This window comes from Pistacia vera, unplaced genomic scaffold (assembly GCF_008641045.1).
Source record: "Pistacia vera cultivar Batoury unplaced genomic scaffold, PisVer_v2 Contig559, whole genome shotgun sequence".
Classification (NCBI taxonomy): domain Eukaryota; kingdom Viridiplantae; phylum Streptophyta; class Magnoliopsida; order Sapindales; family Anacardiaceae; genus Pistacia; species Pistacia vera.
The window spans coordinates 1-23,597 of record NW_022196400.1 but is presented as its reverse complement, the minus strand read 5'-3'; the positions used below and the strand labels follow the sequence as shown (position 1 = coordinate 23,597).

General features: G+C 36.6%; 1 protein-coding gene across 2 annotated transcripts; it reads left to right on the top strand.

Moving 5' to 3' along the window:
- Positions 1–16,767: 16,767 nt before the first annotated feature.
- LOC116108241 (nicotianamine aminotransferase 1-like) lies at positions 16,768–22,155 on the top strand. 2 transcript variants are annotated; one of them, XM_031394501.1, is made up of 8 exons: positions 16,768–16,772; positions 16,902–17,223; positions 19,494–19,833; positions 20,038–20,256; positions 20,815–20,874; positions 21,231–21,386; positions 21,492–21,585; positions 21,895–22,155. In XM_031394501.1, the coding sequence occupies exons 2-8, from the start codon at positions 16,934–16,936 to the stop codon at positions 22,011–22,013; spliced, it is 1,278 nt and encodes a 425-aa protein (XP_031250361.1). In that variant the 5' UTR covers positions 16,768–16,772; positions 16,902–16,933; the 3' UTR covers positions 22,014–22,155. The 2 variants fall into 2 exon arrangements, with proteins under 2 accessions (XP_031250361.1, XP_031250360.1); XM_031394500.1 differs by lacking the exon at positions 16,768–16,772 and having other exon boundaries at positions 16,790–17,223.
- The last annotated feature ends 1,442 nt before the right edge of the window (positions 22,156–23,597 follow it).

The window sequence follows — 23,597 nt, the reverse complement described above, 5'->3', positions numbered from 1 at the left end:
TGTAATGAGTCGACCCCATCGTAATTGGGTCTAACTTTTGTTTGTACATAAATGAAGACACTTTCTTTACAATTATAGTTCGCTCTTTTTTTTTTTATACATAAGTTCAATTTACAATTCAATTTGAATAAGCAATATTACATGCGAATTTTTACACGTGAACAGAACACATGCGAACTGTCTCCAGCGAACAGAATTAAGCTTTACATTAGAAATCAAATTAACATAAACTGATTGAGAGCTGAGTTCGGGATTACTGATAGTATGGCCGGAGGTGCTCGACGTTCCAAGCTCGGGGTACTTTGGAACCGTTTAGCCTTTTGAGATGGTAAGTCCCCGGCCTGATCACCTTGTCGACCCGGTACGGCCCTTTCCAGTTGGGTCCCAATACCCCCGCACTCGGTTCTCTAGTCCCGAGGAGAACTTCCTTTAGCACAAGGTCCCCGACCTGGAAGTCTCTTCGCTTGACCTTTGAATCAAAAAATTTCTTTACTCACTTCTGATAGGCTGTTATTCTTAGTGAAGCCTTGCTGCGATGCTCTTCAACGAGATCCAAACTTGCCCTTATAAGTGCTTCGTTTTCAACCTCGTCGTACAAGTCCCTCCGAAGAGAACCAGTTCCCATTTCTACAGGGATCATCGCTTCGCAGCCATAGGCTAGCGAAAAAGGGGTCTCTGAGGTGGAGGTTCTTGGAGTTGTCCTGTACGCCCATAAGACTTCGAGGAGGTCGTCAGCCCAATTCCCCTTGGCTGCCCCGAGTTTGGCTTTTAGAGTGTGCTTGATGGTCTTGTTGACTGCTTCAACTTGGCCATTCGCTTGTGATCTGGCGACTGAGACAAATTTTTTATGGATGCCCAGCTCGTCGCAGAACTGCTTGAACTCCTCGTTATCGAATTGCTTTCCATTATCCGAGATGAGGGTGTGAGGAATTCCGTAGCGGCACACTATGTTCTTGAAAATGAAGTCTTTCAGCTTTCTGGTCGTGATCGCGGCTAACGGTTCGGCTTCCACCCATTTCATGAAATAATCTACCGCGACCACGGCATACTTGACCCCTCCCTTTCCGACTGGCATGGGGCCAATAAGATCGATCCCCCACATGGAAAACGGCCAGGGGCTAGACATAGTTATCAGCTCGTGAGAGGGGGCTCGCGGAATGTTCGCGAACCGCTGGCATTTATCACATTTCTTGACAAAGTTGTGCGCATCTTCTTGAATCCGGGGCCAATAATACCCCTGACGAACAACCTTGTTCGCAAGAGATCGAGCAGCTGTGTGGTTGCCACAGATCCCTTCATGGATTTCCCTCATGATGTAGTCTGCTTCTTTGCTGGTCACACATCGGAGGAGAGGGGCACTGAATCCTCTCCTGTACAGCTAGTCCCCGATAAGTGTGAAACGAGCAGATCTTACTCGCAGGACCCTTGCCTCGACCTTGTCGCTTGGCAAGGTCCCATCCTTGAGGTACTGGATAATGGGAGTCATCCAGGAATCCGGTCGAGCCACATTTACGGCCTTTTCGGTCGAGCTGATAGTTGGAGCACCGACGAAATAAACAAGAATGTCATTTGGAGCCTCTGAATCCAATGAGGAGGCTATCTTTGCCAAGGCGTCCGCTATAGAATTGCTTTCCCTAGGGATCTGAGCGATTTCAAAGTGCTTAAACGACCCTAGAGCGGTCTTAGCCTTTTTCAGGTAGCGGACCATGTTCTCTTCCTTGGCTTGGTACTCCCCTAGAATATGGTTGACGACCAGCATAGAGTCGCTATAAATGCTGATCGCGATTGCACCCATTTCTTTGGCAAGTCGCAACCCGGCGAGTAGGGCCTCGAACTCGGCCTCATTGTTGGTTGCCTTAAACCCGAACCGGAGAATACCATGAATTCGAGCCCCCTCGGGACTCACAAGGAGAAGACCCGCACCAGCTCTTTTCCTGTTTGATGACCCGTCGACGTAGAGGTTCCAAGTCGACAGGTTCTGAATACTTTCTTGCACGGCTTCACTAGGTTGTTGCTCGCTCGGGAGATAGGAAAATTCTGAGATGAAGTCGGCAACAGCCTGCCCTTTAATGGTCAACCTAGGCTTGTACTTTAGGTCGAACTGGCTCAATTCCATGGCCCATTTGAGCAGTTTACCCGAGGCTTCTGGTTTCTGAAGGACCTGCCTGAGGGGGTAATTAATAATTACATTGATTGTATGGGCATGGAAGTAAGGTCGCAGCTTTCTGGAAGTGACCAGCAGAGCAAAAGTTAGTCGCTCCATTTCCGGATACCGCATCTCGGCATCCGATAGACGATTACTTGCATAATATACTGGCCACTGAGCCTTTTCCTCTTCCCGTATTAAAGCTGCACTGACCGCGAACTGAGACACGGACAGGTAGATGAGCAGGATTTCCTGTGGAAGAGGCTTAGAGAGGAGAGGTGGCTTCCCAAGGTGTTCTTTTATACTCTGAAATGCCTGCTCGCATTCGGGAGTCCATTTGAATTTCTTATTGGCCTTCAGAACATTGAAGAATGGTAAACAGCAGTCTGTTAGCCTTGATATGAAGCGACTAAGTGCCGCTATTCGCCCATTCAGACTCATGACCTGCTTCTTGCTGGTCGGACTCTCCATATCGAGCAGGGCTTGGATCTTCTCGGGGTTTACTTCTATGCCCCGCTGATTGACCATATATCCCAGGAACTTTCCTGATGATACCCCGAATGAACATTTGAGAGGGTTCAGCTTCATTCTGTAGAGTCGGAGTATGTCAAACATCTCTGCGAGATGCGTAATATGTTCTGAGGCGACTTGGGATTTGACCAGCATGTCGTCCACATAGACCTCCATTGTCCTCCTGATCTGGTCGGAGAACATTCGATTGATCAACCTCTGATAGGTCGCGCCCGCATTCATGAGGCCGAAGGGCATGACTTTGTAACAGTATAGCCCCCGATCCGTAATGAAGGTCGTATGCTCCTCATCTGGTCCATACATCGAGATTTGATTGTATCCCGAGTAAGTATCCATGAAACTTAACAGCTCGTGCCCCGAGCTGGCATCAACGAGCTGGTCGATTCTTGGCAGGGGGAAGCTGTCTTTCGAGCAAGCTTTGTTGAGGTCGCTGAAGTCTACACAGGTCTGCCACTTGCCATTTGGTTTCTTTACCAGGACCGGGTTGGCAACCCAGGTCGGGTAGAGAGCCTCACGAATGGATCCATTTCGGAGAAGGTTCTCCACTTCTGATTTTAGTGCGACGTACCACTCCGGATCCATCGCCCTTCTTTTCTGGCGAACTGGCTTAGCTTCGCTGTTGACATTCAATGAATGGCAAATAACGTCTTGGCTGATCCCGACCATATCTGCGTGTGACCAGGCAAACACGTCAATTTTCTCCTTTAAGAAGCTTACCAGCTCGGAAGCGAGCTGTGGGTTGAGACAGCTCCTAATCCGTAACACTCGGCTCGGCTCTTTTGGATCAACAGAAACCTCGGACAGATCCTCAATCAGGCCGCTGGGGGGGATTTCTTGGATTCGCGGATCTATATTATCTTCCGCTGGACCAGGCTGTGGCTCGACCCGGCTGATCACCATAGCCTGGCGGGGCACACATCGCGAAATGCCTTTTCCCTTATCCGCCATCTGGACCGCTTTTACATAGCATTCGCGAGATGCGCTTTGCGATCCGCTTACTTCACCTATCCCCGTTGGAGTGGAGAACTTCATCTTGAGATGATAAATGGAAGTGACTGCCCTGAAGGTTCTCAGCAGAGGTCGCCCCAAGATTCCATTAAAGGCCGACGGGCAGTCCACAACCAAAAATTCAGTAACCCTAGTCACCTCGTCGTAGTCGCAGAGCATGACTGGAAGCTGGATCATACCTTTGGGGATCAGGTGATCCCCTGTAAAACCGTACAGAGGCATCGAGGCTGGCTTCAGGTCGGCCTCGACTAGGTTCATTCTATCGAAAGCGGACTTGAACAGGATGTTCACAGCGCTTCCGTTGTCTACAAGCATTCTGCAGACATTATGGCACCCTATCAGGGGCGTGATCACCAGAGCATCCTCATGAGGATGGTGCAAGCGAGCTGCCTCCTTCTCGCACAAGGTGATCGGTTCCTCCTTTCTGGCTTTTTGAGGTCGCTGCGAAGTGTTCATTACCCTGATCGGGTCGTGATGCGCTTCGTGAGAATACCTTCCCTGCGCTCCTCGCGTGTTTCCCGCGAGGTGCGGACCTCCGAAAATTATGTTAACACTATCGTACCCGCTGCGATCACGGCGCTTTTTCTTTTGCTCCCCTTGGTTTCCTTTTGGGGAGTCATCAATGTACTCCTTGAAGTGCCCCTTCTTGATGAGCTCTTCGATAGCCTGCTTTAGAGCTCGGCATTCATCAGTGTGATGCCCGTTATCCCGGTGGTAACGGCAGTATTTTTTGCTGTTTCTGGCCGTAGTAGGAGTTTTCATTGGTTCGGGCTCACCGAGCAAGCTGGCCTCCTCGGATTTGTCGAGGATTACAGATATGGACACGTTCAGCGGAGTGTATTGAGTCCTGTCGCGGTCGCGACGAGGAACAGGAGCATAGGACTTTTTCTGCTCGTAGCGGGGTTTCTTCCCTTTTCGCTGATCGTCAATGTCTCCTTTGTGATCAGCTCTCCTATTATCTCCCCGACCAGACATGCTGCTGGAAGTGCCATGATCGCGATGGCGGAGTGCCGCCAATGAGTTCTCTATTCGGAGATACTTTTCTGCCATGTTGTAGAATCTGGTGAGGGAAATATCATCCTCAGTCTACAGTTCTTTCCACAGGTCGGTTTGCGGGCGAACTCTAGCTATTATAAGTGTTCGGATAGACTCTTCTGGAGCGTGGGCCACCTTGTTGAGTTCCCTGTGGAAACGATCAATGTAAGATTGCAAGGATTCGTCTCTTTCTTGCCTTCTATTGCTGAGGTAGCTCAAAGGCATCGAAAACTTTCGATTGGCTTGGAAATGCCGCAGGAACGTCGTGCTCATCTGAGGCCACGAACTGATTGATCCCGCCGGGAGCAACCTTAACCACCGCTTGGCGTGGGAAGTCAGCGTTACGGCCAAACAACGGCATTTTGCAAGGTCCGAAACCTGGTGGAGCTCCATCAGGTCGTTGAACTCATATAAGTGATCCTGCGGATCATAGTTCCCATCAAACGGCCGCATATCTGGCATTCTGAACCCTGGTGGAAGTAGAGCAGCTAGCACTTCGGGAGAAAAAGGGGATGAAGAGGAGACCTGCGACTGTTCGTTTTGCTGCTCCCTTAACCTGTCCAGAGCTCGCTGCAGCTCCTCAATTTGTGGTAACGGAGCCAATTGGGGATTGCTTTCACCCATGCGGGTCCGACGTTCTCGATTACGGTTCAGGAAGGTCCGGAGGTTGGATTCCTCCTCGCCTCGGTCGACATTTCCGGCCGCACTCGACACACGCTGGCTAGAAGCGTGCGAAGGTGATGGATCGTGCGAGGCATTTTCACGACCCTCGCGGTGGTACGAGCCGCCCCGCGAGGTGTGGGGGCCACCCGCACGATAACGATCGGGATCGGTTTACTGGCGGTGATAAGAATCATCGCGCGCGGCATTTTTGCTTGGGTTTGCCTGCGACGTGGCATGGGACTGCTCGGGATTCACTTTCTCACCGTGTCTCAGCTTTGCCGATACCCTGCTCGGGGCACCTTTTGTGCTCGTTGGTCCCTGGGGGCCCGTAGGCTGACCTTTTGCCACTTGCTTGCCCTTACGTCTACGCGCTGCAGTGCTCGAGGCACAGGCTATTGCCCTTTGCCGCGCTTTCGCGTGACCTGCAGGCGTCTTTGGCGGTTGCACCGCCCTGGCTGTGGTAGATGACATGCCTTGGTCCAAACGGTCCAACCTTTGGTTGACCGTCTGGAGAGTATTGTCGAACCTCTCCAAGTAGTTTCTGATGACAGGGTCAAGTTGTGAAGCTGCCGGGATTTCCCCCGCAGCATTTTGCAAAACTGGAACTTCTTCAGTATGCTGATTAACTTGCTCTGGCTCAGATTGGCGGGCCATTTGCTGTTGTAGGACCAGTAGGTCAAAGATTCTTCTGATGAAGGGTTGATGCTAAATCAGGCCCTCCTTCTAGCGCCAAACTGTTGATGTTGGATTTTGGCACCAACTAATTACCACGTGCGTAGCGTTGATTGGTCAAAAAGGACACGTGAAAATGAATATAAAAAGCGAAATAAATGCTATGAGAGTTTTTAAAGTGGTTCGGATGCTAAGGTAGCAAATCCTACATCCACTGATTTGTATTGATATTGATAATGTGGGTCAGGTCGCGACAGCGAACTGACTTACAAAAGGTTGGGAAATAAATACAAAAGCGTGAGAGAGAGTTCTTTTTAAAATTGTCGAATCCCCTTAATGAAGGGGTCTTCCTCTTCTTATACCCAGTTGAATGTGCATAATCATCACTAAATCCTTGGTTTGTGGGATTGTCAGAACCTAATCTGATTTTACGTCCCATTACCCATTTTCCAAGCCGATTTCACGCGATCTGGAGCAGGCTAGCGGACACGTGGGAGCACCAGGCGCTTGGCAGGCCTGACGTGCGCTTACCGTTCTGACGGGAGCAGGCCACTTTTTCGTCACGCAACTCCACGTCAGCCTTTGATTCTTTGTCATAACAAATTCATTAGTAATTTTATGCTGCTTGATCACCTAGCTGGATCCCTCATTACAAAGAATTAATTAAACAAATGAAAAATGGAATTAACGATTATTTTTTAATGATCATAGAAAGTATAATATTTGAACGTGAAGGACAAGGTGGGTGGCAAATCAATTATAATTTCAATTTTGTAGGATCAGATTATGAACAAGGGAAACTTCGTTAAAGTGATTGATTTGATCATGTTTATCATCACCATTGACAATTGTGGATCATCAATTCTACTTTATTAATTGTAAAATGGAAACACGAACATCTTTACTGAATTACTGTCACTATTTCAGTGCAGAGTATGAATGGAGGACAATCGATTTCATATATATATATATTTAATAAGAGTGAACGACATATTCCCACCCAAGGGTTGACGAAATCCTAAGTTGGTATCCCAAGTTCCATTTATTCAAGATTTCTACCCTTAAAATAACACTATTAACATTTTTTAGGGTAATAATGATGTAATTACCATAATACCCTTGGTCATAAATTAATAAATTATGTTTTAACTTCTAAATTACTAAAATTATAAAGTAACCATCTTATTTTGAAATTACTTCAATTACACCCTTAGTGACTCCGCACTATCTCGATTTTCATCGGATCTAGGTATTTCCGATGGTAGCGAAACCCCTGGTCACCTCCATCACCTTCCCCATCGTCCGTCGTCCAAAATCCCTCTGGTTCCCAACTCATTAGGCCCTCCATTCGCTGGTGCTGTCAGGCTTAGGTTTTCATCGTTCTTCACTGGATTCCGGTTGATTCTGGCAACGAAAATCTAATTTGACGTAACCACTACAACCAGCGTCTCCCAATCTACAAAACCCTTATGTCCCAGCAGGCGTTTAGTGGTCATTCATCGGTGGAGATTGACAAAAACCAGTCGCATGTGGTGGTTGTCATGGCTGTCGATCAGCGGCTGGTGAGGGGCTATCAAGGGTAAGGTTTTGTAGAGGGGAGGATGATGGTTCGAATGGTGGTGACAAAGGTGATTTTGGGTGGAAGAATCGCCAGAAAATGGCGAAAAACATTGGCGATGATGTTGCTAACGTATGCCGGAGCTTTGCTAGGGGCGGCGATCTGCTAATGTGTGCCTCCTCTATGAAATGACCAATTTACCCCTGAGTCGTTATATCTAACCGTTTCCTGTTACTTTAAGGGTGAGAATCTAGAATAAATAGAACTTGCGGTACCCACTCAGGATTTCATAAAACCTTGGGTGGGAATATGTCGTTTACTCATTTAATAAAAATAAACTAATACTGTTCTTCAATAATTCAAATCCCGGAGACAGGCACCTATTTTTTCGGGGACAACACCTCCACTATTTTGTCCCCACCTTTTAATATTGAATGTCACATTTAAAATGCAGAATTATAAATTATTATAAACATAACTAGTGCTCAATATTACAAAACGTCACATTATTTCAATCATATTAGGAAGATATGGTGTATATATATATCCTTAAACTGTAGCAATTTCTTACATGATTAATATTTCCTATAATTATTAGAAATAAAATAACAGAATTAAGAGAAAATTTCTACATTCTAGATTGTAGATAGATCGATAATGATGAGGTTAGGAGTTTTGGTAAAGTCTATGTCCAATTAATTATTTATTACATACTAATACCAATATACAATAACAATAGTCGTAATCAAGACTTTTTCTCCATTTTTGATTCAAAATCTCTCTTCTTTCTCTCTTAACTAAAATTATTTTATGTGTTATTGAATCAAAACGAAACGTAAGTGGTGATAATATATATAATGGCGAAGAAATTCTTAATTTGTTCCCAGTTGACAATGGTCAAGATTGTGTTCCCTTGAGAATTTCCATTTGTAAAATATGGTCAAAGTCAAAAACTTTGTCACTTTTCAATTAATCTACTTAGTTAAAACTCCTGGCTTTCATTCTCTCATTAATGTCAAAACAACAAGAAACATAATCTTTTTTTTTTTTTTTTTTTTAATAAAGTGGTCAAAATGAAGCAACTTCCAGTTTAATAATCATATAAATCCATTGCATTGCAACTACTTAATAACATCAAATTATAGATATGTAAAGCTAAAGAACAGAGTCAATTTGACCAGGGTCTTCTTCCTGCTTATTTTACTAATTAGTCCATGAATTTATTATTTGTAAAAAATCTCTATATATATATATTAGTTGAGGACAAAGACAAATGCATTAATTTACCCACCTCTGGGTAGCCCACTGGCAGGCCCGGTTCAAGGGTAGGCAGGTGATGCACCTGCCTACGCCCCCCTAAAAATAGGGACCCAAATTTTTTATAATTTTTTTAATATATTACAAAAATAAAAATGATGTATGATTGTTATCCAGGCCAAGGGGAAAAAAAAGAGTCAAAAAGACACAAATTTAATAGGGTGAGCACGGATAGCGGGTAGAACCGAAACCTGGGGTAAGAACCGGAACCGGAACCTACCCGAAACTGACACTGTGTGGGTAGGTTCCGGTTCCAATTTTTTGGAACCGACACTGTGCAGTTCCAGTTCCGGTTCCGGTTCTTGTGTGTGGAGGAATCGGAACCTGTAAAAGGGTACCTTATTTGGAACCTATAGGGGGTACCCGGTTTGGAACCCATTTTTGGAACCTGTTTTGGAACCTATTTAGAACCTGTTTTGGAACCTATTTGGAACCTGTTTTGGAACCTGGACTGCAATGAAATATTTGTGAAATGTGAATAATGGGGGGTTTCTATTATTTTACATATAAAAAAATTTTAAATAGAAAAAGTTAAATTTTCAGAATAACCTAATTAAATAAATATACTAATACAATTATAATTATTACATATAAATTATAACATATTAAAAACTTTAATATATTATAATACATTAATATTAAAGTTTTGATTAATTAAGTGAATAATTGGAATTATGATCCAATTAAAAGTGTTTTATATTTTTAATGTTATTAAAAGAATTATTTTTGAATAAAATAGTATATTTGATTGAATAATAACACATTTAGTTATTTATTTCAATTATCAAGTTCTAAGTATATCTATAATAAATTAATAATTAATTAATTATATATGATAAATTGATAAACATTAATAAATTTAATTACTAGTTAATTATCATACTTAATCAATTGTAACATTACATTATAGTTAAATGATTGAATAAATTAATTATAACTTTATAACATTACTTAATTGATTTATAGTATAATTAATTATAATATTACATTAATTGATTACTACTTAATTAAGTGACTTATAAGTTATAACATTTAGTATATTACTTAATTAAATAATCAGAAATTTAATTAATTATAGTATTACATTATAAATTTATAGTATAATTACTTAATCAATTATAACATTTCATTATAAATATTATTACAAACTTAATTAAATGATTAAAAATTTAATTAATTATAATATTATATTAAAGATTTATAGTATGATTACTTAATAGTTAATTCACTATAACATTACATTATAGTATGATTACATAATTAATTATAGCATTACATAATTAAATGATTACTTAATTGATTATGACAGTATATTATAAATATTAGTAATTATTAATTTACTACATAAACATTAACATAATACTTAATTAAATGATTAGAAATTTATTTAATTACAATATTACATTATAAATTTATAGTACGGTTACTTAATTAATTGTAACATTACATTATAATTAAATGATTACTTAATTAATTATAATATTTTATTATAAACAAATTAATTATAATATTATATTAGAGACTTATAGTATGATTACTTAATTCATTGTAACATTTTAATATTTCATTATAGTATGATTAGTTAATTACATAATTAATTATAACATTACATAATTAGATGATTATTTAATTGATTATTATATTATATTATAAACATTAATTATAAACAAATGATTACTTAATTAAATGATTAGAAATTTAATTAATTAAATATTACATTATAGTTAAATAATCACTTAATTAAATTATAATATTATTAGATTATATTATATTATGATCACTTAATTAATTATAGTATTACATACTTAAATTGTTAAATAATTAGTTATAAATTTATAACATCAAATTATAAACATTAGTAATTTACTACATTATTATTTATTACATTACATAATTAAATGATTAAAAATTTAATTAATTGTAACACAATATTAAATATCTATAATCTGATTACTTAATTCACTATAACATTACATTATAGTGTGATCACATAATTAATTATAACATTACATAATTAAATAATTACTTAATTGATTATAAGTTATGATATTATATTTTAAACATTAGTAATTATTAATTTACTACATAAACAATAGCACAATACTTAATTAAATGATTAGAAATTTAATTAATTATAACATTACCTTATAAACTTTTCATTATAAACATTAATTAAGCATTATATTATAGTTAAATAATTACTCAATTAAATTATAATATTATTATATTACATTATATTAAGATTACTTACTTAATTATAACATTATATAGTCAAATGATTATATAATTAGTTATGAATTTATAACATTACATTATAAACATTAGTAATTTACTATATTATTACATTACTTAATTAAACGATTAAAAATTTAATTAATTATAACATTACCTTATATATTTATAATATGATTACCTAATCAATTATAACATTCTGTTATAAACATTAGTATATTAATTAAATAATTAGAAATTTAATTAATTATAATATTAAATTATAGCTTTATAGTATGATTACTTAATTTATTATAATATTACATTATACTATTATAGTATGATCATATAATTAATATAACATTATATAATTAAATGGTTACTTAATTGATTATGACATTATATTATAAACATTAGTAATTTACTAATTTACACAATACTTAATTAAATGATTTGAATTTTATTAATTATAACATTACATTATAAACTTATGGTATGATTATTTAATTAATTATAACATTCTATTATAAACAATATTACAATACTTAATTAAATGATTAAAAATTTAATTAATTATAATATTACATTATAATTAAATAGTATATTATTTAATTAATTATAACATTACAATTTATATAATAGTATGATCACTTAATTAATTATAACATTACACAATTAAATAATTACATATTTACTTAATTAATTATGACATTACATTATAAATATTAAACATAAGTAATTAATTAAATTATTAGAAATTTAATTAATTATAACATTACATTATTGTTAAATAACTACTTAAATAATTATAAGTATTTATAATATTACATTATAGTATGATCATTTAATTAATTATAACATTGCATTATAATTTAATAATTACTTAATTAATTATCACATTATTATATTACATTTTAAACATTATTAATTTATAATATTAAATTTACTAAATTATATTTAGTATATTATAAATACCCAATTGGCCAATTATAACATTAAATTAATAAAATTTATAAACATTAATAATTTATTAATTTATCAAATAGACCCCTGGCAATGTTAGAAATTAGTATAAATAATGGGGTATCTTGTAATTTTACATTTACAATCAAAGCAAAATACCCAATTCGATTAGGGTATCTCAAATTGACAAATTCTCTCCTTCTCCATTCTCTCTGCGACTCTGCTGTCTTCTTCTCTGTGTTGTCTACTTTTCTGGTTCTTCTCCATTCTCAAATTGAATGATTTTGGTGAAGTTATTTGATGTGAATTGTGATAAATAATTGTTTGTGTTTTGGTTTTGATTGACGAATTTTATGTGAATTGTGATGAATTGATTGAATTCAGGTGTTGCTTAGAGATTACATATTATGAGTTACATTGGACACAAATGAATGAATAATCAAAATTTTTTAGGGGTGTATTTGTAAACTTTTAAGGTATTTTTGTCATTTTTTAAACTAATAGGGGGTAATTGATTTTTTATAGGGTACCCGGGAAAGGAATCGGAACCTGCATTTTAGGTTCTGGTTCCTTGAATTGAAGAACCTGCACTGTACGATTCTGGTTCCGGTTCCTTTTTTTGGGAACCTGCACTGTGCAGTTCCGATTCCAGTTCCCTCGGAAAATGCAGGGTACTCGAAACCGCTCACCCCTAAAATTTATTATAAACTTTTTACATATATTCTCACCCAAAGTTCGATGAAATAGTAAGTTTGTACCTCTAGATTCATATATTCCAATTTACACCCCTAAATTAACACATTGAATTTCTTTTAACAATAAAAAGTTAAAATAGTCATTTACATGTCTCAAATTACCCAACCCCAATTCTATCCCAAATTTCGACATTCACATAAATCATCTCCATCCCTCTTTTGCTGCTAGCCATTTGGAACTGATTCCCATCAATTTTCTCACCAAAATTGACTGGAATCGTCACTTTATCATTTTTCCAAGTGTTTTTCTAGCCTTGATAGCCCTCGATTTAGTCGATTTTTTACGAATCTCATAACCCAACTCCACCGCGTACGACATCCATTTCCAGCCTTTTCAGTATATACCCAGTATTGTTGGCCTTCCCCGACACCACCATCTTCCTCCCCTCAATCCTCTCATCAAAATCTCTATCATACCTCATCCGTTAACTCCGTCAAATAGCCGACCACTGATACTTTTTTGGTTGCAACTTCTCAAGCCTTTTTTGGCCAATCCAGACATTGGAAATTACCTATTTCACACCCATCGCTTCTCCAACATCTGCTATCCAAAACCCCTCACCAACTTAACCCAGTTAGCCTGCCGATCGCCGTCCACCTCTTCTAGTGATTTTGCATCTTCTCAAAAGACAAGAAAATAAATTTGAAATAATTTTTTTTTAATATACACTTATATTATTAGAAGACCCTCAAAGTAATTCTTGCTTAGGGTCATAAATGTTCTTGAGATGACCCTATCCACTGGTAAGGGGGAATTAAGAGGATGTGCATAGCTTTCATCCATAGTCTCGAGGCATTAATTTATATTGCCTGTTTTACAAGAACGAGGAGAGATATTGAATGAAATAACAGTGGTGAATTATTATGTAATTTAAAATTGTGCGTGGGGTCTAGCCTGATGTTTTAGTGGCAAAAAGAGAGTAGAAGACAACTGTACTTTTAGGTTGCAACCACTCTACTGTTGTAATTTCAGAAAGAGGGTGGAACTGTGGAAGCAATATTAGAGAAAACATTAAGCCTCTTATAGTTTTAACCTGTCCAATGAGATCCTTTTACTTTTAGAAATGATTAATTACCTCCCCTTTAGTTTTTAGTACTCTTAAATTAATTTGTTTGACCATTTTAAGAACCAGTTTATCCTTATTTATGTCAAACCCATTAAAGTCGTCGTTTTGTTATCATTTTAGAGAAGAGAAGATTGATTTTTCTTTCAACAAAACTTGAAATTTTCAATAGGGTAAACACGGTCAAAAACTGATGTTTAATAGTGGAGACAAATATATTTAGTATCGATAAATCTGAACAATAACCATTATTGAGTGACCTGATGGTAAAAGAGTAAAGAATAATCTAACATGATTTTTCAAGTTCGAGTCCTCTTAAAGGTAAAAGAGTAAGAGGAGGATCTAACATGATCTCTTAATTTTGAGTTCCCATGATTGCTATTGGGGTGATTATTAGAACTTTTATCCGATCGATAGGTTTAGGGTTTCAGAAGATTAATTAAGGTACATGTAAATTGGCTCGAACATTCCTTATCATTAAAAAAAAAAAAAATCCAAACATTGTAGAATAATGAGACGTTTTTCCATTCTTTCATCAATGTATTATGTGATCTTTCATTCACATCCTCTCTCTCTCTCTCTCTCTAACTTTCGAACATTTATAGGATGAAAATAAATAAATTAGAATACCATGTGGATATCACACGGGTTATTTTACGAGTCAATACCCTTATATCATGTGTAAATTTTAACTCATTTATCTTTAAAATTGATGTGATTAGCAATTATATATTAACTTTAATTAGCGTGATATGGGATGAGATTTTGGTGATGGGTGATAATAGTTGACGATTGAAGAATGTCAAGATTGTGTACTTAAAGAATTTTCACTTCCAAAAAAGGTCAAACCCAAAACTTCGTGTGCTGCATCAAATCCACTTTGAATCTTTCATCAATTCCGAAACAACAAGAAACAAATATTTGAAATTTAAAAACTGAAGTAACTTTCAGTTTAATAAACCTAATCATGCACTAAAATGTAACTCAATAACTGCAAATATATATGTAAAGTGAAAAATCAGGAATGAATTTGTTGATACTTGATTTTGACACTAACTACTCGCATATGTGAAATGTTGATCTCCAGGATCAGTCTCCACTTGGATCTAAAGGATTTTCAGCCGTAGATGAGTAACAAATTTCATCCTCTCCCATTAGCATATTCTGGAATAAATGACAAAGACAGAGATGAAGGCTGGATCAAATGCCATGAAAACCTTCTTTAGCTCAACCTTAAACGACGTGGCTCCAGCCTTTGACTCAATACAAATTTAATTGACTCCACCATGGCAAAGTATAAGCCACATCACCACATTACAGTCACTATTTCAGTGCAGAGCATGAATGGAGGACAATCGATTTCATATATATATTTAATAAAAATAAACTAATACTGTTCTTCAATAATTCAAATCCTGGAGACAGGCACCTATTTTTTTGGGGACAACACCTCCACTATTTTTGTCCCCACCTTTTAATATTGAATGTCACATTTAAAATGCAGAATTATAAATTAACTCAATAACTGCAAACATATATGTAAAGTGAAAAATCTGGAATGAATTAATAGAGTATTTTCAGCGGGACGTGGGTCCGGCTCTTAACTCTTCCAGGAGCCGAAATTTCTCGTTGAGGAAAGGTGAAAAGATTTTAATAATTGCGGGTTTGAATGAAGGTTTCAACGACTACGTTGTGGACCCTGTGGACTGACACTGGTTCTGGAAAGATTCCTGAGCTTGGTTTATTTTTTAAACCCCTTTTAAGTTTTTTTCTTTTTTATCGTCCAGGTGTTTAACTTAATTAATTTTCTAAAATCTTAACACTGTTTATCAGATAAAAGTATCAGTGACCACGGCTCCGTTTGGTTCACAATTTTGTGTTTTTGGGAAAAGTTTTTTGAAAAAAGTTAAAAAAAAAGTTGAATTGGGTGGGTATTACGATGTAGGATTTATAAATTTAAAATACCCCCTATGTTTGTTTTTTTACAAAACACCCCTTATAATAAAACATTAAAAGTTAACAAAAATACCCCCAATCCACCCTCAAATACGGACAGCTGGCCATCACCGCCGGAGGGTGGCCGGAGTTGCCGTAACAAAAACATTAAAAATATTTAGGGGTATTTAATTGAATTAACAAATTTAGGGGGTTTAAAAAATGTTGAATAAAGTTGAATAATATTGTGAGTTTTTGGGTATTTTACTGTTTAACTTTTTTGGGAATACTAAAAGTAGTATTCCCAAAATCCAACCAAACGAAGCCCTGAGTTTTTGGGTATTTTACTGTTTAACTTTTTTGGGAATACTAAAAGTAGTATTCCCAAAATCCAACCAAACAAAGTAAAAGCTGATAAATACTTTTAAGTTTCATTATCATTTGATCCTTCATTAATTCCTATCCTAAAATAGAAAATGGGGATTCAGAGATGATAAATACTAACGGTAGTGGAGGTCCAAGGGGTTTGAAAGAAATTAGCCTTAAAGTAAAAGCTGCAGTGTTTGTCTAAGACACCCTTATACTTCTAATAACATCAAATTAAAGTACACCAATAATACTACATTCATAAACTCTTTTTATTAGTTTTCTCTCACAAACGTGACGTATCAGTTCGTAATTGATCAACTCGCAATGAATTTCGTATGCCCGACAATGAATCACATCTAGCTAAATACAAACCGACCAATTACAAGTTGCCACATAAATGTTTATTTGAAAAAATTGTAAGAAAGTTTTAATTAACCTATCGTTATTCTAAATGGAAGGGTCTTCAATGTCTCTTTGTAATTGTCTTCTTTCTGTCTGAGTTGATGGTTGTTGTCTCATGATTCTCATGTGCAGAAGAGAAATATGTAAAATCTATTCTTTCATCAATTTTACAGCTAATATCCTTTAGTTTATTGTACTTTATCATTATCAATTCTGTCTCTTCATCTGCCTTCCTCACTCTACCTGTACCGACCATATTTATTTACACTCAGTCTCACTCAAGTTCTACCAACCAAACTTCAAAATGGAGAATGGAGCAAAACCATGGGTTTTCCGAGGTACTCAAAAGTTTACTACAAAACAGTACTCTAATGACTCTAAACAGATGATAACCATCCGAGAAGCTCAGGAAGAGTTAGTGGGAAATCTTAACCAAGATGATGAAAGGTCCTTCGTCCATCTTGGCCATGGCGACCCTTCAGCTTATCCGTGCTTTCGGACCACTCCTTCGGCCGAAGACGCCATTGTTAGTGCTCTCCGATCAGCTCAGTTCAACTGTTATCCTCCCGCCGCTGGTATTCCTCCGGCAAGGAGGTAAAGTATCAGTTTTACACTTCCGTGTAGCTGCGTATACGCATCCATTAATATCAGTTTTTTCAGCAAGGAGAAAGAGTTTTATTTGATTTATTTTTACTTGCACGGATTTCAATTAGGGAATCAAATCATTTCTTTCATAATTTCAACATTCATGTGACTTCTTTCATGATTACGTTATTATATCTTTTCTCTTTTACTTTAGTTTTTATATAGAGGAAATATTTATGGGTGCATTTGGTTTCTTATTTTGGGTAGGATTTTGGGGATAGTATTGGATAGTTGGATAGGAGAGTATTACGAGATAAAATTTAAAAATTTAAGAAAAAACCCCAAGGTTTGTTAATTTAATAAACACCCCAACATATTAAAATATTATAAAATGATAAAAACACCCCTACCACCCTGGCGGGTATTCGATCGATATGGTTTTTTCTGGCCATATCCACCATAGATCTGGCCGAAAAAGGTCAGATCTAAGACCGGATGTGGCCTTCAACGGTCGAAAAAGGTTATATATGGCCGTCGTTGTCTGTCAACGATGGCCAAGATTTGGCCATCGTTGTTTGTCAACAATGGCCAAAGATTTAGCCGTCGTTGACAATCAACAAGATCCACCACGGATCTGGCCAGAAAAGGCTAGATCTGGCCATTTCTGGTGGTCGTGTGACTGTTGTGACAGATTCCGGTTACCACCGGCGGTGGTTGCTGGAATCTGGCAAGTATTGGTGGGTGGGGGTGTTTTTGTTAATTTTTAAACTTTTTTCTGGGGGGTATTTAATGAAATTAATAAACTTATTGGGTATAAAAGTAATTCAAAAAATAGACTAATATTTTGGTAATAACGTGCTAAATAACATTTGAAGAATAGGATCGAGAATATGGATAAAAACAATAAGCCAAACGCACCCTATATGTTAAATTATAAACTGAAAATAAATGACGCATATATATGTGGATTCTATGAGGAAAAAAATGAGTGGTTGAAATTAGAAAAGATAACATTCACATATTTCCCATGCTTGTTATATCTTCGATTTTGTATGATTGAGTGACTGTAACTAATGCTGTATACTGTAAATTGTTTTTAGCTTCAAGGTACATGTTAAATAGTTCTACGAATGACTATACTATTACGCCAATAATAATTTTAAAAAAAATAGAGGAAATCGGAATAAACTATAAAGTTGATTGGTTTCTTTGTAGAAATGCGAACCTAAGAGTAAAAGGATTTTTTTTTTTTCACCCATAGACTTTAAAAATGCAATTTTTTTATTCAAATTTATATTTTGTTTCTAATTCCGGCATCGTTACAACCTCACACTATTACCATTGTCTTCCCCAATCACAACTCATTAAAACCCCTCAAACCTACTCTCGCCAACTTTACTAATCGCTGACAATTGAACGATTAGAGTTTATACAACTGTCCATCCCAAGTCAAATTCATATCTATCTTAACCACCAAAATCTAACATTTCACCACCACAAGATTCATCATGTCTCTCCTCTTTAAAAGCCTCAATAACCTGAATCGAATTTGTTCTCTATTCATTTTCGAAATATAAATTTAGATAATAAAGTAGTATTTTAAAAGTTTATGAGTGAGAAAATGTCATTAAACCATTATTAAAATAGTTAACTCAATGCGTGAGTACCAAAAAAGTCTTAAAGGAGTTCATTTGGGTTTATAGACTTATTAGGAATACTAACTGAATCTTTTCAAGATTAATTATTTACATTATTACTTACATATGTGTGTATATATATAAGACGTGTCATGTTCTTCTCTGCTGTGCTTTAGCTTTCCAAGGACTTCTCCCTCCCGTTCTTGTTTTTTACGAGCTTCGTGTATATCGCCTTGGCCATATTTTCATTAGTATTTGTAATATAAAATGATCAAAAGCAAAACAATGGACTGGACATTACAAGTCATCATACTATATATATAAGACGCGTCATGTTCTTCTCTGCTGTGCTTTAGCTTTCCAAGGACTTCTCCCTCCCGTTCTTGTCTTTTAAGAGCTTCGTGTATATCGCCTTGGCCATATTTTCATTAGTATTTGTAATATAAAATGATCAAAAGCAAAACAATGGACAAGCCATCATACTATAAGAATAAATCAGTTCAAGAATACACAGTGACATATATTTTTATTATCAGTTATTTATCTGGCAGTAAGTGCAAATGTGACATCCGCAATTTATCTGAAAATTGTTATGAAAATACCTTCATATGATAGTAACAAGATATTTACGTGGTCTTACAGGGCTATTGCAGAATATGTCTCCCGTGATCTTCCTTACAAATTGTCACCGGATGATGTTTATGTCACAGCAGGTGGCAACCAATCAATTGAGATCATCATAACGGCCCTTGCTCGTTCCGGTGTTAACATTCTGCTTCCTAGGCCAGGGTACCCACAGTATGAAGCTCGTGCAGCTTTTAGTCACCTTGAAGTTCGGCATTTTGATCTTATACCAGAAAAGGGATGGGAGGTTGATCTTGATGCTGTTGAAGCTCTGGCAGATGAAAACACTGTTGCCATAGTCATCATTAACCCTGGCAATCCTTGTGGAAATGTCTTCTCATACCAGCATTTGAAAAAGGCATGTCATTATATCAAATATGTCCTATACATTCTTGGTTATCACTATGTTCGATACCAGAGTCTTGATTATTTCATAGGGTGCTACTAGCTTAGTTTAGAATTGAAATCGAATGTAAAGAATCTAGAATCAACTATGTTCTATATATAACTTGACAGTCCAACTGTTTTATAGTTTTGGTTTATGTGTTTTGTGGGAATACAGGTTGCAGAGACGGCACGAAAGCTTGGAATGTTTGTGATTGCTGATGAAGTTTATTCCCATATAGTCTTTGGGAATAAACCATTTATACCCATGGGAGAGTTTGGATCAATTGTTCCTGTACTTACAATAGGGTCTATATCAAAGAGATGGATTGTTCCAGGTTGGAGACTTGGCTGGATTGTGACAAACGACCCCTGTGGCCTCTTGAAGCAAACTGGGGTTAGTGTCTATCTTTTCAGCTTGTTTCTCAAACTGCATGGTTGTTAAATTTATAAAATTGGTTCACTTCTCCTAAAACTTTGTGTCTATCGTTTGCTGTCATGCCAACTTAACATGAAAAGGGAGAATCAAGAACAGTATATATTACGATTCAATCCAGAATATTATTTCTACTGCAAATTTCTTCAATGCTTAAGCATCATACTTCAACAGTCTTATTCAGCGACACTCTGATCTCACATATGTTTCGTAAAATCCTTTCAAAGTTGGAAGCAACAATTCTTGATTCACTTTGATTATATGTTTGGTGAGTGATATTTTTTCCTCACAAATACTTTTCAGTCAGAAGCATGTGTGTTAACTTCTGCAATTACGTGTAAAAGTAACAAAGAAAATTCCGTCTGATTTCATGGGTGCACCTTGTTAAAGAAGTTTATGGAACATTTTACTGTGTTGAGTTAGTCGCTTTAACTGAATAGCCTGCTTTTGCCATACTGCTAGTCTCAAAGCATGAAATACTTCCTTTTAAACATAATTTCTCTGTTTCGTTCTCACCAGATCTTGGACAGCATCAGGAATTATGTTAACCTCTCTAGTGACCCTGTAACTTTCATTCAGGTATGTAGTTTAAGGTTTTTTCTCGTAGACAACGTATCTATACAAATAAGAAGAATTTTAATAATGCAATGCCATCTGAATATTTTACAATGGCTCAAGGATTGTGCACTAAAAATAATCTTTACATCTAGGAGTTATGAAATTATATTATACTTATTTATAGTAGGCAGCACAATGATGTTTAACCAATAAGTTTTAGATATACATAAGTTGCCATATTATGAGCTAATAGAAACTAATAACAATAAAAGGTCGGTGGAGGCTGATTTGCGTGATAGTAGTACTATCATGCATAAATTCTCTGGTTTCCTCTTCTTATCATAACTTAAGCTATGATGATCTCGTTTATATATCAGGGGGCAATTCCCGAAATTCTTGGAAACACAGAGGAAGACTTCTTCTCCAATATCGTACGCACCATAAAAGAAGATGCGGATATTTGTTGCAGTAAAATCAAGGAGATCCCTTGTATTGTTTGTCCACAACAACCTGAAGGAGCGATGTCTGTAATGGTAAGGACTGGACAATCTTGTGCTAATTCGTGTATTTTTTTTGTTTTTCATTTCTTTTCCTTCTGAAAAAGGAAGATGTTAATTCCAAATTGTTGACTACCACAGGTGAAGCTAAACCTGTCACTACTCGAAGGAATTAACGATGATATGGACTTTTGTGTCAAGCTGGTCAAAGAGGAATCTGTGATTGTTCTACCAGGCAATTAACACGGTTTTGAACCTAATGTTTACTCTTCCTAAAGTGTGTAGATTTCAATATCCTCTTGAAAAAGCGATATCCTGAAACTTGGCATTTTTCTTTTCCTGATATTAGAAATGTAGTTTGTGTTCTGACTATGTTTACTTGAGATAAAGGGATTAAAATAAACAGAAAAACACAAAATAACATATGGCTGTTGTAATAATGTAATTTATCTGCTTTGCTTATTCAAACCAGTTGATATATGATCACTGCAGAACAGCTATCTAAACTTCTTGTTTTTTGTCCTATTGAAAATGTTTCTTGCAGGGACTACAGTGGGAATGAAAAATTGGATACGCATAACTTTTGCCATTGAACCCGCGATTCTTGCAGAAGGCCTTGACAGGATAAAGAGCTTCTATCAGAGGCATGCCAAGAAGCTGTAACGTTATCATTATGTGGTTGTTTTCCCAAGTTTTCTTCAACCTTAGGGAGCTCTGCACTGATGTCTATAATTGCATTGACATGCAATTATGTAGACATAGAGTAGGGAGATGTACAATTCAAGTTGGATGATCATGTCCTGTTTACGCTTTTATGAATGATATGCCTATTAATAATATCATTTGGTTACTCTAAATTTAACCTTTTCAATTCACGAAAGGTACAAACTACATAAATTGCACACATTTTCCAAAGCTTTGAATCATCATTCACATCCCATTTTGCGCAACCTTACACTTTTTCTATGTACTACTTGTAAACAGTTCTTTTGGGTAAAAGGTAATATATAAAGAATAAAAGAATGAGTCCCAACCATAGGACCCTACAAAGTCACGGTCCTTGGACAAGCCCAAGCAACCAAGCAAAGCAAACAAAGTGAAATCAAGGATTTACAATCCTAACGGCCACCTAGCAAGCCTCAAAAAGGGCCAGCAAAACAAAAAAATGCAGGCCATCTGGAAACAGCACAAGCTGTAGACAAAAGGCCAGCCACCAAAAAGAGCCCAAAAACTCAATCCCCAACCAGCAGAAAGACCATAAATCACCACTGAAGAATTTCAGCAGCCTCATGCATATCCTCTAAGAAACCTTACAACTCTTATCACAGAGCACACAGCAGCCAGACAAAAAACTCCCCAAAAAAACATCAAACCAGCAGCAAGATTCACATTGAACAACAGCACCGAAAACAAGCCAAACCGCAACTCAGAAGCAGCCTCAGCAGGCTAAGCGGAAATGCCAGTCAAAAGGGTCATGAATTTAAGTAATATTGAGTGACAACCAATTAACTTACTAGAGAGGAAAACCAATTACCTTACTAGAAAGGAAAATTATGGTCTTGGGAAATCTATTACCTTATTAGAAAGGAAAATTAGCGTTTTGGGATACAAACGGATGGACAGAAAATATATGCAAGAGTGAATATGACAAGTTTAACCTTTTTGATTTCATTCTTCCATTCACTTGAATTACTCCTTTTAAAATTGATTAGTAAATTAATTATAGGCAAAATTACCCTTATTCTAATTATCACACAAACGCAAATAAAAGATTATCAAAACGCAAACAGACCAATCACCACGAACATCAATCTGCCTCCAATTGAAGAAAAAAATAAAAATGACAAATATCTTCTTCCCTTCCTGATCAACCTGACTTCAAACATTACTGTCAAACTAACAAAAAATAATAATAAAAATAAACAGTTTACAGCCAAAGTCAACCTCAGTTCCTAGAGCACAACGTGAATTCGACGGTTCAAGGTAATCCAATACAGTAAACATAGTTTATACCGTTTCCGGAGATCTAGCCGGAGGGTATAAAGCAAATACACGTGTCTAATACTTTGCCGATGGAGATTTGGTTTGACAAAATATTTATTTTTTTCAAAAAGGAAAAAAATCCCTTCATTCTGAAATTAACAAGAATATATTAGGAATTGTCAAATCAATATATTATTTAGCACTAGCTTAAAGATTTTTATCACAATATCATAAATTTTAATAGTAAGTAATAAACATAATTGC

Coding starts and splice junctions, on each gene's coding strand:
- LOC116108241 (XM_031394501.1), top strand. CDS start 16,934: ATGGAGAATGGAGCAAAACCATGGGTTTTCCGAGGTACTCAAAAGTTT. Junction 19,834..20,037: donor CATACCAGCATTTGAAAAAG/GCATGTCATTAT, acceptor GTGGGAATACAG/GTTGCAGAGACGGCACGAAA. Junction 20,875..21,230: donor ACCCTGTAACTTTCATTCAG/GTATGTAGTTTA, acceptor TTTATATATCAG/GGGGCAATTCCCGAAATTCT.